Source organism: Malaclemys terrapin, chromosome 2 (assembly GCF_027887155.1).
Source record: "Malaclemys terrapin pileata isolate rMalTer1 chromosome 2, rMalTer1.hap1, whole genome shotgun sequence".
Classification (NCBI taxonomy): domain Eukaryota; kingdom Metazoa; phylum Chordata; order Testudines; family Emydidae; genus Malaclemys; species Malaclemys terrapin.
Genome location: NC_071506.1, coordinates 73338414 through 73353780, shown reverse-complemented (window position 1 = coordinate 73353780; position 15367 = coordinate 73338414). Strand labels below are relative to the sequence as shown.

The following is a 15367-nucleotide window of genomic DNA, read 5'->3' as shown; positions in this document are numbered from 1 at the left end:
TTCAGTTTGTGAATACTTGGAGGATGATGGGGGTAAATCACCAGCAGACAGCATGGATTTACTAAGAACAAATCATGCCAAACCATCTTGATTTCCTTCTTTGATGGATAGGGGGAATGTGGTGGACATAATATACCTGGACTTCAGCAAGACTTTTGACACAGTCCCACATGCATTCTGATAACTAAGCTGGAGAAATGTGGGCTTTGTGGAACTACCATTAAGTGGATACATAATTGGTTAAACAACCACAAACAAAGAGTGGCCATTAATGGAATTATGTCAGATTGGTGGGAACTCTCAAGTGGGGTTCCACAGAGATCTGTTATGGGTTCAGTGTTTTTTAACATCTTTATTAATGGCTTGAATGTAGGAATAAAGAGCATACTGATCAAATTTGCAGATGATACAAAGCTAGGTGGGGTTGTCAACACTTTGGAGGATAGAGCTAAAATTCAGAGGGATCTTGATAAATAGGAGAACTAGGCTATAGACAAGAAAATGAAATTCAACAAAGACAAATAGAAGGTGTTATACTTAGGGAAGAAAAACGAAATGTGCAAATACAGAATGGGCGATAACTGACTTGGCAGCAGCACTGCTGAAAAGGATCTGGGAGTTGTGGTGAATCACAACCTCAACATGAGTAAGCAATGTGATGCTGTTGCAAAAAAAGCAAATGCAATTTTAGGTTGCCTTAACAGAGGCACGGCATGCAAGTCATGGGAGGTGATAGTACCGCTCTATTCAGCACTGGTTAGGCCTCAGCTGGAGTACTGTGTCTAATTTTGGTCACCAATGTATAGAAAGGATGTGGAGAAACTGGAAAGGATCCAGAGGTGAGCAACAAAGATGATCAAAGGGATGGAAGGCTGAAGGAACTGGGTATGTTTAGTTTGGAAAAGAGAAGATTAAGGGGGGACATGATAGAGGTTTTCAAATACTTGAAAGGCTGCCATAAAAAAGATGGAGAAAAGTTGTTCTCTCTTGTGATAGAGGGCAGGACCAGAGGCAATGGGTTCAAACTGTAGCATAGCAGATTTAGATTAAATCTCAGGAAAAACTTCCTAATTGTAAGAACAGTAGAACAGACTGCCTAGGGAGGTTGTGGAAGCTCCTTCACTAGAAGTTTTCAAAAAGAGGCTGGATAGCCATCTGTCTTGGATGGCTTAGATAACAAATCCTGCATCTGGCAGAGGGTTAGACTACTAGATGACGCCTGTGGTCCCTTCAAACCCTATGATTCTATGAATCGCACTTGGGAACTGTTAGTGCACAGTCATGGAGTCCACAGTCAGTCAGTGTGCATCAGCCTGGGGCACTGTAAATGTACACCCCAGCTTGCCGTGCATGAGCTCTCCATCTAGACAAACCCATTTGCAGAATAGAGGCTGTACAGAACCCTACTGGGGTGTGCCTCTCAATGTAGTAAATCAACCCTTAACATTAATTCTATTTTAATACTTAGTAGAGGCGAGAAAAATATTTGGAGAAAATGACTTTCCAACAAAATGTGACTGTTTACAGGTTTTCTTTTGAAGCCATTCTACAAAATTTCAAAGTTTTCTATGCAATTGCACATAAAAATATTCTTGATGTTCATGTGAATTTGAACATGTGATATTCACTTAAATTAATTTCAAGCGGTGTTAGTTGTTTGTGATTGGTCACACACTGGTTCAGTAGGGCCTGGTCCACAAACAGGTGGTTTGTTTGTTTTTGGTTTTTAACTGGTATAACTATTCGGGTTAGAAGTGTAATTTTCTTTTTATCTGAAATAGCTATCTGAGTTCAACTCTTAACATTGAAATAGTAATGCCACTACCATCTTTTCAGTGAATACACACTATCTGGGCTTTTCTGGTGGTTCACTGCTCAGACTGAAAGGCTCCTTCTCACAACTGCTGTTTATTTTTTCCTTTTATTTTTAGCTTTGTTTCCTCTTTTGAACTGGCAATAGTGAGTGAGAAGTAGGGACACAGCCTATACACCTAAATCACTCCAGTTATTACCAACATTTGTAATTTATCTGGTAGGATTTAACCTGCCACTTTATTAAAGAAAAATTTCCCATAGTGCTTCTGATAAGCATAAAGTTTCTGGGACTGCACACAGTAGCAATAAGAAGCAATAAATTCTTTGCTACCACTTCACACTAGCTGTTGGAGCTGGCTTAGAGCCACAGCAGGGTCATGGTTAGAGCTAGTCCAAATTTTTTCATAATCTCTTTTTCAATTATAATTTTTTGACCAGAATGAAACTTATTTTGATCAAAATTTCCCATTTTGTCACCCAAAAACCAGAAACCAACAAGTTTTTCAGTATAAATTAATGGGGCAGTTTCTTTTAAAAAGTTAACTTTTCAGTAACATTTTTCAATATTTTTTTTAAATATTTTTTAAAAACTTTTTTTCTTTTAATCAAACATATCCAGTGTTTTTTCCATACGAAATTACAAATAAATGGAAATGTTTAAATCTATAGAAATTTCCTGTGAAAAGTAACCGGCATTTTTAAACCAGCTCTAACGATGGCCATTCCTTCACCTCTCTCCTGATGGGGTTTCTAATACTGTTTACGCGAATCCTTGTCCACTGGGACCAAAATTGTGTCTTGCACCAGTGTAATGTAAAGAGGCTCCTCCTCTGTCTGCCTTTTTGACTCTGCATAGGACTAAGAGCTTGTGTTTATTGGAGAAACAAACATCATTAAGGCAGCATCCTTCTTGATACTGGATGGTTTTAATTAACAAAAATATTAAGGATTGATCAGTTGTTCTCCATGTCTACTGAAGGTAGCACAAGAACTAATGGACTTAATCTATAACAAGGGAGATTTAGGGTTAGATATTAGGAAATACTATAAGGGCAGTTAATGTCTGTAATAGGTGTCCAAGGGAGGCTGTGAAATCCCCATCGTAGGAGGTTTTTATGAACAGGTTGGAAACAGCTGTCAGGAATGGTCTACATTTACTTGATTATGCCTCAGAGTAGGGGGCTGGACTTAATGACCTCTCAAGGTCCCTTCCAGCCCTACATTTCTATGACTCTATAAACGTAGATGTCTTTGATCACCTATCCTTCAGAAACTTTACACCTAATTTTCAAGTTTACGTATCATGGCCTCCTATGAATGGCTAGCTCTAACAAAGCTAATTGGAACACCAATTACACCCAAAACACTGTAATTACATTACTAATTCTGATGAGTTATGCAGTGGCAAATAAGTGATCTGAATAAATTACAAGAATTTCTCTGTCTCATGACTTTTTCATGATGAACCACAGCTATTTTATTTTCTAATTAAGATAGAGGCAATTACAGAGGATAGTCTGTCACTGCATAGAATGAAGCTGAGTCATCATCATCATCATCTTGTAAACTACACAATGAGGGTTAAGTTGTCATTGAGCTTACACAACTGCTGCTCTCATACAATTCTAGTTAATATATGCAGCACACTATGCTGAAAATGTGGCCCTGAGTGATTGGCTACCATCAATTTAAAAATAGGGTCACCAATTTTGGTTGGATGTATTCCTGGAGGTTTCATCACATGACATAAACTTTAATTAAAGATTAATCTTTAATCCCTGGAGACTCCAGGACAATTCTGGAGGTTTGGCAACCTATTTAAAAAGGAGGCACATTTGTAAGGGGGACTGGATCATCTCTGTGCTTGAAGTAGTGGTGTAATAGTGTAACTCTGCCATTGAATGAAGTTAGAGGAGTCTTCTTCTGTGCTGCTGGAGGTAATAATGACGTGCTTGCTTTAAACAGAACCTTTCATCTAAGGTTCCAAAGTGACTTACAAACATCGATAAGTATTGCCTCCATTTTACACATGGGAAAACAGAAGCATAAAGAGATGAAGAGCCTGGTTCTACTACCCTTATTTGCCTTGTGTAGCACCTTAATCTGTGAGAAATGCCTTTTGCTACAACGGGGTTTTAGTACAATAAGGTACTACTAAAGTACTGTACGGAGTATTGGTGGTAGAATTGGGCCTTAAGTAACTTCACTAAATTTAACCCAGTGAATTAGTGGCAGAGCCAATACAGGAACTGGATCAGACTCCCCCTTCCCAAGCTTCAATCAGTGCATAATGAGCATTACTTCAATGCCAAGCACTAGTTGCTGAAGTAAGGACACCTAGGGTGTGAGCCACAAAGATACTTGGGTCCTGTTTTTAGACATAACTACGATCCATGAAACTCTGCTCAGCTGCTGCCTAACCCTGTAGGCACCTAAACTCACTCGTTGCCTGTGTTTTTGCATCTGAATGTGCTGAGAGACAGCCTACGGGATAGCGACCCTCAGGAGAGTTCACACAAAACAGCTGTGTTGGGAGGGGATAGGGTACTCACCCAGAATGTGGGAGACCCCTGGTTCAAGTCCCTCTTCCTCCTGAGGGAGAGAAGGGAGTTGAATAGGAATTAGCCCTCTCTCAGGGGCGTGTCCTAAACATTGGGCTACGGAGTAGTCTGATGTGAGGCTCCATCAGTCTCTCCTATTGAAGTTGTTCTCCTTTAATTGAATAAGTAAATATTAATTGGGCTAGTGACAGAGCTGGAATGATTCTATAGCCTAGTGGTTAAGGCACTCACCTGAGAGGTGGCTGATCCCTGTTCAAATGGGAGAGTACCCTGCCCACTGGGCTAAAGGTTATAAGGGAGGTCCTCTTCTCTTTTGTTTCAGGCCCTGCACACAATTTAGGCAGCCGAACACCTATCTCCCCTAGTTCGTGACTTGCATGCAAAGGCAGGTGCCTTCCTGCAGCCCAGACTTAGGTGCCTATCTCCATAAGAAGGGCAGGGCTTACCACACACCTTTCTTGTCAACATTTCCTATTGACTAGCTTAGACAGCTCTTTCCCCCTCCCCCGCCCCCCCAGTGTGCTGGCTTTGTGGATCATACTGTAAGGTGCCTCTCTTCCCCCCATTCATTGTCTAGATGCCTAGGTTTTGTGGATCACAATTTTGTTCCTGTGATTTTTCTAGATGCTCAAAAGTTAGGCGCCATGACACTCAGTGTCAGAATGCCTAAGTACCTTTGTGGATCTGGGCCCTATATATAAAGCCCTTGCCTTAATACCCTCTCCACCTCTTCATGTAATTAATAGATATTTAAGTTTATTTGCTTATCACTCTGACTGTGAGTGGGTCATTACGGATGTTACTAGAAACGAGGTATAAAAACAAATACAGTGGCTTGTGGAATAAGTCAATGGAAAATGGAAGTAAGAGTAGTCTGCATTTTGTTAACGCCTTCCACCTGAGTTCATCAAAGCTCTTCACAAGCACCATTGAATTAAGCCTCACAGCACAACTATGAGATAAGGAAGTTTCATCATCTTTATTTTACAGATGAGGAAACTTAGGCATAGAGCGGTGTTTTCCCCAAGGTCACATAGGAAGTTGGTGCCACAGCCAGATGTACCATCCAGAGCAGCTGGTTCCCAGTCCTGTGTTTTCCTCCCTAATAGAGCTTTATGAATAGAGGACATCTCTCTGAATTTTCAACACTGGATCAATGATGAACAGCTTTCTGTGAATATTCATATTAATAATTTGAGCTTTAAAAATTGATTGTCTTCACCCAGCTGTACCTGCCATGCAGAATGAACCTTTATGGGAAGTCCTAAAGTGTGACGGCAGTACAACTGGTCATCAAGATCCTGCCTAGGATCTGGTTTCTGAAAGAGCTCCTCCTGGAGTCTGGTTAGTAAGCCACCAGAAGATAACTGAGATTGAGAAAATAAATTCAGGAGGATGAATTCTAAGTAAAGGTACTTGACTTTGAACTTTTGCATGGGTAAAATCACTTGGGAACACCATATGATCATTGTGCAAATAGTGTCATTTATATCCCTGCATTTTATGTAAGGTTTGACGGAGCAGTGGAAGTGAGGGCACTGGGGGCTCAGAGCAATGATTATGGCATTTTAATAAATGCCATATGTACTAATTCATACAGTGCACCAGAGTCTTCTGATGAAGCAACTGCTATGCTTACAGTTTCACTAAAACTACTGTTATCTAAATGTCACAAATCAAATCTAGCTAAATTACATTCTCATTTATGTCATCTGATTTTTATACTTGCTGCAGGCATATTTTTCTGATAAGGTAATGAAACTATAACATTGATGATTTGTTTCAGCATGCCCTTTCCCTTCAAATGCACAAATATTTCTGCAATACTTCTAGGATTATGGTATTTCTTATTCAATTTCTTGGCCAAGTTCATTTGCCCTGAGCAATATTTTTCTCTTTCCTTTAATACTTAACAGTAACATAGTTTTAAAAACAAGAATCATAAATACTTACCACTTGGCTTAGATCATATCCCCAAGGAAGAAAGAGAACTCCTGTGTTATATTTTTCCCAATGTGAAAACATAAAGTTAAGCAAGACAATGCTTAAAGATATATACATTGTGTGTACAGAAATCCCAGTCTTTCCATTATCACGTGAGCAGATAGAAAAATAAGAGAGGATGAAGATGGAGGTAGCCCAGCTATCTAGCCCATGGTCAAATAACTCCCCCAAAGGGCTACTGGACTGAGTCCTTCGAGCATGCTTCCCATCTATAGAGTCTAGAAGTGGGGGAGCAAAAACAAAAGAAATATAATTTTGTTAGATAGATTTCATACTACTGTATGTAATAACATGGGGGAAATGTACTCATAGACCAAGAACAAATGGAGTTCTGCTCCATCAAAACTTTAGGCCTGCCCATATAGCATTGACTTCTGCCCTCATCTAAATATTTTTCTGTTACAATTCTTCTTCCTCACAAGCTTTGCCAATAGACACTTGCATTCATTACCCTGTCTTCCAATGGCCTCCCTGATATTCCATCAAAGCACTATAGACCCAAGTCCTGCAGGAAAACATTCCTAACAGAGGGGAATAAATAACCCTAAATAATTATGTTCTACACCGGGGTAGGCAAACTTTCTGGCCCGAGAGCCACATCTGGGTGGGGAAATTGCATGCAGGACCCTGAATGTAGGGCTGGGGCAGGGGGTTGGGGTGCAGAAGAGGTGTGGGGTGTGGCAGGGGGCTCAAGGCAGAGGGTTGGGGTGTGGGGTGCAGGAGGAGTTTGGGAGGCGGGCTCCAGCCTGGAGCCACTTACCTTGAGCAGCTCCAGAGTGGCAGCAGCGCGCAGCGGGGCTAAGGCAGGCTCCCTGCCTACTCTGGTCCCGCACCACTCCTGGAAGTGGCCAGCCCATGTCCCTGCAACCCCTGGGGGAGAAGGGGCAGAGAGCTCTGCGTGCTGCCCTCGCCTGTGGGTACCTCCCCCAAAGCTCCCACTGGCCGCGTTTTCCCATTCCCAGCCAATGGGAGCTGAGGGGGGCGGTGCCCGCAGGCGAGGGCAGCACATGGAGCCCTCTGCCCTCCCTCCCCCAGGGCCCACAGGGATGTGGTGCTAGCTGCTTCTGGGAGTGGCACGGGGCCCGGGCAGGCAGGGAGCCTGTCTTAACCCTGCGGCGCCATGGGGGTGGCAATCCTGTGGGCCAGATGCAAAGCCCTGACGGGTTGGATCCACCCCACGGGCTGTAATTTGCCCACCCCGATCTACAGAATTTTACAAATCTAACCTGATTATTCTAATGTGCAGATAGACTAATCCGTTTACTTTCTTTAATTCTGGGGGAAAGATTTTTTTGTGGGTGTTAAAGTCTCTGAGTTAGAGTTAAATACTCATGAAAATATTTGGGATGAAGGGGTAGGTTGGGTTATTTATTTACTTAACACTTGCGAGGATTCGGATGGCTATTTGCTGGCTGAATCCTAGTAGCATCCTATAAAAAGAATAAATAATGTTTCTCTTGATCATATATTGTCAAGTCTAGTTGCTGATTTATACATACCAGTATCTTATGTTCATATCTATAGACATTTTCAGTTCATTTGTGGTGTTATTCAAGAGAGAACTTGGATCAGGACACAGGAGAGAGACTGTTTCCCTCAAATAACCTCATGAGATCTTAAATGTCTTGAAGCCAAATGACCAGGCCTAAGTGACCTGCTTTTTTGTCTCATGTTGGTGGATGACACCTCCCAGCTGTATATTACAAAGTCATAGCATTTAAGGCCGGAAGGGACCACCAGATAATCCAGTCTGCCCATCCATATATCACAGGCCACTAAACCCCACATCAATTACCCCTGAATTGAGCCCAACAACCAGAATTAGACCGAAGTATTATAGCCCTGAAAAGACCCAACTATCATGTGTCACAGGCACACATAGGATGCATCAGTGCCTGAGGTCCCTGTAATGGCAGGGAAATGATTTGGTGACATACTCAGATGATCATTTCATTAAATTCATTAAGGCTGTGCAAAGAATGATCGTTATGAAATAAAACACTTCTAGCAGTGATGATGATTGGTCAGGATTATTAGCCAAAGCTACCTGATCATCAACTTCCAGAAATGATCATGCCAATCATGTATTGTGCTATAGAGCTACAGAAATCCTGGTCAGTATATAATCTTAGCACAAATTTCAGCAATAGAGTAGAAATACTGAGGCATACACAGAGACATACACAAATCTAATCTGGTGTAAAACATTAATATGAAACTGAAAGGTCAGAACATGGTTAGAATGTTGCCATGAGCACAGGAGCAGCGCCAGGGTTTTTGCCGCCCTAGGCGGCAGCGCTCCTCCACAGTAATTGGCAGCAGCTCCTCCTCTGAAGCTGCGTTCTTGGTGGTGGGGATCCTTCCACTCCGGGTCTTCGGGGCACTTCGGCAGCGGGTTCCGGAGTGAGTGAAGGGCCCGCTGCTGAATTTCCACCAACGACTCGGAGCAGAAGAAGCCCCTCGCTGCCAAAATTCCGCAGAGGGCAGCGAAATGCCGCCCCCCACATCCTGCTGCTCTAGGCGACCGCCTAGGGTCGCCTAGTGGAAGCGCCAGCCCTGCATGAGCAGAAAAGGCAGCAAAAAGGGAAATCCTAGATTAAACTGAATCATTAAATGCACCTCAGACCAGACCTATAATGGTCATATTGTCTTTCTGGACAGACACTGGAGGATCAAGGGAGTTGCAGCGTAGACAAAACTGCTCTGTGTCTTTTATTTCCCCTAGTTTCTGTAGTTGTGAGTGCCTGGGAGCTTCTTATAGAGTCAGTGGTTAAGCACCAAAGATTTCCATAAGAACCATCGCTAGTATGCATGCGGACAGGACTGTCTGATGTTCATGGTCAATCTTCTCGAGGAAAGCCTGTCTAGAGTAGTCAGGAGGGCGTTAAACTAATAATAACAGTGTAAGATAAAAATAGGGTAGATATGAACACTCTGTGCAAAATTGAAATGTTGCGAACAAAATTAATCAAGGAAGCCAAGGACATGAAGAGAAGAAATTCTTTAATTGCCTAGATACCAATGCTAAAAGCCAGAATAACAAACAAGAGAAATTGGAATTGCTCATAAATTTGATGTAGTTGCTATTACAGAAATCTGGTGGGGGTGATTCACACTACTGGAATATTAAAATCAATGGTTATAACCTATTTAGGAAGGATTGAGATGACAAAAGGGGAGGAGGGATAGCACTCTGTCAAAAATGGCATTACCTGTTTCCAATTCATTGATACCTCAGAAGAAAATGATCTTGAATGCCTAAGGATCAATGTCCTAACAGATAAAGCATAAGATGCAGTATTAGTATGTGTCTTCTGCAGACCACAAAATGACACAGGGAACAGAACGATCACCTCCTTACACACCTATTTATGATGTGTAGGAAAAAAAACTGTGTGATCATAAGGGACGTCATTTTGAGTGACCTATATTGGAGGTATCATGCTCCCAGAACTAAAAGATCCTTGGAATTTCCAAATATTTTAGATGACAATTTCCTAACCAAAAAGTGTTGCGTCCAACACGGAGAGATTCTATATTAGATCTTGGCTTGACAGATAACGGGGAACTGATCACAGAACTAAAAATTAATTGTAATTTAGGTACAAGTGATCATGATTTGATAATATTTATAATGTGCAAACAGAAAAAAGTCCAAACAAGAGAGATACACACTTGGCGCTTTAAAAGGGCCAATTTCACAAAGCTGAAAACAGTTATGAGCCAAATCAACTGGGAAGAAGAATTTAATCAGAAAAATGTGAATGATGATTGGAAATTGTGAGTTTATTTATATATATATAACAAATGGAAGAAAGGAAGTTAATAATAATGAATATAAATCAGAAGCTAGGAATTGTAGAAAATTGACAAGGGAAGCAAAAGGGCACAAGGAGAAATTTATTGCCAGCAGAGCTAAGGACAATAAGAAGGAGATTTTTAAAGATACTAGGAACAAAAATAATCTCAACAATGGTATTAGTGCATTACTAGATGAAAATGGCATAATTATAAATAATAATCCAGAAAAGGCAGAAGTGTTCAATAAATATTTCTTTTCTGTATTTGGGAAAAAACAGATGACATAATCATATCCTATGACCACACTCTTTCCATTCCACTTGTATCTCAGGAGGATGTAAAACAGCAACTATTAAAGATAGACATTTTTTAAATCAGCAGATCTGGAAAACTTGCATCCAAGAATTTTAAAAGAGTTGGCTGAGGAACTCATGGACCATTAATGTTCTTCAAGAAGTCTTGGAAAACTGGAAAAATTCCAGAAGACTGGACACAAGTTAATGTTGTGTCAATATTTAAAAAGGATAAATGGGATATCCAGGGTAATTATAGGCCTGTCAGTCTGATCCTGGCCAAGATAACAGAGCATCTGATACAGGACTCAATTAATAAAGAACTAAAAGAGGGTAATATAATTAATGCCAAAAAACATGGGTTTATGGAAAAGAGATTCCGCCAAACTAACTGGATATCTTTTTTGATGAAATTGCAAATTTGGTTGACAAAAGTAATAATGTTGATGTAATATACTTCTGTAAGGCATTTGATTTGGTACCTCATAACATTTTGATTAAAAACTTAGAATAATATAAAATTAACATGGTACACATTAAATGAATTAAAAGCTGACTAACTGATAGGACTCAAAATATACTTGTAAATGAGGGATCATCATTGAACAGGTATGTTTCTAGTGGTGTCCCACAGAGATCAGTTCTTGGCCCTATGCTACATAATATATTAATGACCTGGAAAAAAACAAAAAATCATCACTGATTAGGCTTGCAAATGACATACAAATTGGGGGGTGGGGTGGTAAATAATGAAGAGGACAGGTCACTGATTCAGAGCAATCTGGATCACTTGGTAAAAGGAAACAATATGTGTTTTAATATGGCTAAATGTAAGTGTACACAGCTAGAAACAAAGAACACAGACTATATTTACAGGATGGGGGACTCTGTCCTGGGAAGCAGTGACTCTGAAAAGGATTTGGGGGCTGTGGTGAATAATCAGCTGAACATAATGCAATCCTTGAATACATATACAGAGGAATCTTGATCAGGAATAGAGAGGATCTTTTACCTCTGTTTGGCACTGGTGTGACTGCTGCAGGAATGCTGTGTCCCGTTCTGGTGTCTACAATTCAAGAAGAATGCTGATAAATTGGAGAGGGTTCAGAGAAGAGCCTCAAGAATGAATAACGGATTAGAAAACATGCCGTATAATGACAGGCTCAAACAGTTCAATCTATTTAGTTTAATAAAGAGATGATCCAGGGCTGACTTGATTCCAGTCTGTAAGTACTTACGTGTGGAACAAATATTTAATGATGGTCTCTTCAATGTAGCAGAGAGAGGTATAACACAATCCAATGGCTGGAACTTGAGCCTAGACAAATTCAGACTGGAAATAAGGCATACATTTTTAACAGTGAGAGTAATTAATCACTGAAACCACTTATCAAGGGACCTGGTGGATTCTCCATACCTGGCAATTTTAAAATCAAGGCTGCATGTTTTTCTAACAGATCTGCTCTAGGAATTATTTTGGGGAAGTTTTACGGTGTGTGTTATACAGAAGGTCAGACTAGATGATCACAGTGATCCCTTCTGGCCTTGGAATCTATGAATCATTCTTAAGAAAGGGCAAATGTTTAAGACAAAGCTATCCCATTCTGAAACATCTTGCCCCACTAAAATAATACACCCAAAGGTAACAATGAAATTATTTTTTTATGAAAGCCGAGGTCTGTAGCCAGTATCACCGACAGCAATGTCAGTACTTAGTGACAATTTCCCAAGAATATGTTTTGGTGTTGTCATGCTGCAAAAAAATTGTGCTTGCATTTGTAAGGGAGATGAGCTAGTTATCAAGGCTGCAGTTTATCAATATGGAAAGTTTCAGAATGTTGGTTTAAAAATACATCCTACGGGTGTTAAGCATTTTCAGCACATTATCAAATACCTATATACCTCTACCCCGATATAACGCGACCCAATATAATACGAATTTGGATATAACGCAGAAAAGCAGTGCTCCGGGGGGGGGGAGGGCAGGGCTGCACACTCTGGCGGATCAAAGCAAGTTCGATATAACGTGGTTTCACCCATAACGCGGTAAGATTTTTTGGCTCCCAAGGACAGCGTTATATTGGGGTAGAGGTGTATTTCAGTACTTTGGGAATAGGCCAGTAATTTATTCACAACCTTTTAGTGTTTTAATTACAATATACTGGACAAAACAATATGTAGATACGAGTTATGCAAATCCTCTTTTCATACTTTACCTAAAGCATAAGCACAAAAGGTGGTACAAGCACCAAACAGCCATACCCATGTTGGAACAATTCCAGGACTGGCACCTGCAAGATATGGGGTGAGTGGAGGGGTGGGAAGGAATAACAGTGGTTATAACTAATGAAATCCACCTAAAAGTCTTGTGTGCAATAGCAGATGTATATATGTGTATGTGCATATCCCCATTATGTGAAAAAGAATTATAACAAGATATTTTTGTGAACTGGAAGCAATGTGCACCATCAGCAATCTATATTAATTACACTTCACTGAATTTAGTGGGATAATGGAGGCCCAGGGTATTTACAAGTACGTTCATATTGTAAAAGAGAAAAAATATACAATAGATTATTGCAGCTGAAGTGATTACAACATTGTATGAAAGTAATGAAAATAGGGCAAAAATCTTCATTCAGGTTCTGTGCAGACCACTCATCAACTAATTAGTTACTATTTGTGCAATGCACTGTGTCATTTTTAAGTTCTTAGTAACGTATTGTTCTTAGTAACATAAATGAGATCTTTGTGCAGTTTTACTGTACAGATCAGAGAGGAAAACTTTGCCCATAGGCTAGAGGGAATATAGTAGACATAGTTTCTCTTGATTTTTGGAAAGATGCTTGATACAGTGATTCTTGATATTCTTGCATTTAAACCGGGGACAAATATGAATTGTATAGAACTACAAGATGGCTACAAAACTGCTATTTTTTTTAATCCTTGTTTATTTAGAGCATTAGGTCCCTGCCCAAAAGAGCATGCAATCTAAATTAGACATAACCCAGTGAGGGTATCCCAACAATAAATGTTCATATATACAAACCTTTTCAGTTTTCTTACAGTCTGGCTGGTGCAGCGGGAAGCACAGCACCAGGTACAGAAATAATGTGCAACTCATTTAACACAACGCAGGCAAATGGCTCTGTGGTCAGTGTGGTAAATGTTGTTCTTCCCAAATTGGTCTACAGACCCAGGCAAAAATCCATTAGTACAAATTGTGATTGTTGACGTCATCCTTGAAATCGGAGTGAGTGGTATTAGTAATTCAGTCCATTATACAGATACATTTGGATTTGGAGCCTGAGAAAATGTAGATCTAAATTTGGAGGTGTTTTGAATCCGTTTCTGTAGTTTTGTATTTGGCCTGAAAAAGACTTGAATTTGGAGGTGAAAGTCACTTATTTTGATATCAGAAAAGAAGGGAAATGAATACTGGTCTGGACACAGATCTTAGATATTATGGTCTCTGAGGTAAATGAAAAAACTCTATGGAAGGCATGGGTTTTTCTTTTTTATTATCTTATTTATGAACGACTATGGCATTAGAATCCTGTGATAGTGCCTGATCCTGCACCACTGAATTCAATGGGAGCTTTGACTTTAATGGGTACAGGATCAAACATAGTGTAAAATTTCAGCTAAATGACCTTCTGTGAGTCTTTGCAATTCACAGTCCTGATCCTGCAATGAGATGTGGGCAGGCAGGCCCCATTGCATCCCCATGGAGCCCCACTGAAATCAATATGGCTTTGTGTGGGAGGAGGCAGGCAGGTATCTTGCAGGAATGTGGTTTGAGTAGCTCTACAGTTCTAAAAACCAAATGGATAATTACCTGATGCAGTGTAGTCCCAGTCATAAAAAGATAACAGAAAATAATTAATTAAAATCATCAGAAATCCAGAGAAGGTTAACAAGTTAGGAGCAATCCACAGAGGCACTATCTGTAAAAATATTTAAAAGAAAAATCACATTGATGTTAAGAAGCCATATTTTAACAGAACACGTCACAACATTTGTAATAAAGAGAAGTATGTGTTAATAAATCAAGGGTTTCTATAGGTGCAAAATCAGCAAATATTTCACAATTTTAAAGATTCCTCAATTTTTTAAATTAAAAAGTTCTGGAAAATATGCAAGAAATTTTCTTCTTAAATATTGTCTTTTTTGCCTAAATCTTTTAGTGACATTTTTAATAAATAATGTAGTTTAGAAATGTTCTATTTCATGCATATACATATTTAATTATGGTCCTTGTTCTCCCAAGTGCTACATTGAAAGTTTCTCATGCTTTTAGACACTAGAAAAGCAAGAAGACTGCAGGTACCACAGTGTGGTAACTCAGCATCCAGGCAACACTGTAACAAAGGACTCCACTCCCATACTGTAATAAGTAATTCTACAGGCAGAAATTCTGCAACCCCTTTTTTTCTATAAATAAACACTTTCAGATGTGACACACCCACAAAACAGTATGACTTTATAGGGGGGGTACCCCTTATAAAATGAACTCCCTGAAGCAAAAAGATCTTTCTGCTCCCCTGGGATATAAATGTTCTGCACATAGTCCTCCCTCAAGGTATAAAGATGGCTTGCATACATATGCTGTAGTTTGGCTCCTCTTCATATGCTGTCTCATTATGGGAAGGGTCTACAATGGACGCATGCATAACAGAAATGCTCCTAGCACATTGTAAAATCATGGCATAAAGCCAGTCTTCCTCCACTTTCTGTTTTTTCATGATATCAGTGGAAAGTGAACAGATGTCTAACCAAGAATGTTTATGACATCCAAAAAATGTGTAATAAATGAAAGTAACATACAGTGATACTATCAGACATGATACCGTACCTAAGAAATAGTTATGCTCAGAACTCCCAGATGAATCT

General features: G+C 39.9%; 1 protein-coding gene across 1 annotated transcript in view; it reads right to left on the bottom strand.

Moving 5' to 3' along the window:
* Positions 1-15367, bottom strand: part of LOC128831257 (ethanolaminephosphotransferase 1-like) — a 79906-nt gene that overhangs the window by 36548 nt on the left and 27991 nt on the right. Inside the window, exons 3-5 of the mRNA XM_054017571.1 lie at positions 14313-14421; positions 12691-12765; positions 6330-6598 (exon numbers count right to left, since the gene is read on the bottom strand). Of these exons, the coding sequence (XP_053873546.1) occupies positions 6330-6598; positions 12691-12765; positions 14313-14421 (453 nt within the window). The remainder of the gene's footprint in view (positions 1-6329; positions 6599-12690; positions 12766-14312; positions 14422-15367) is intronic.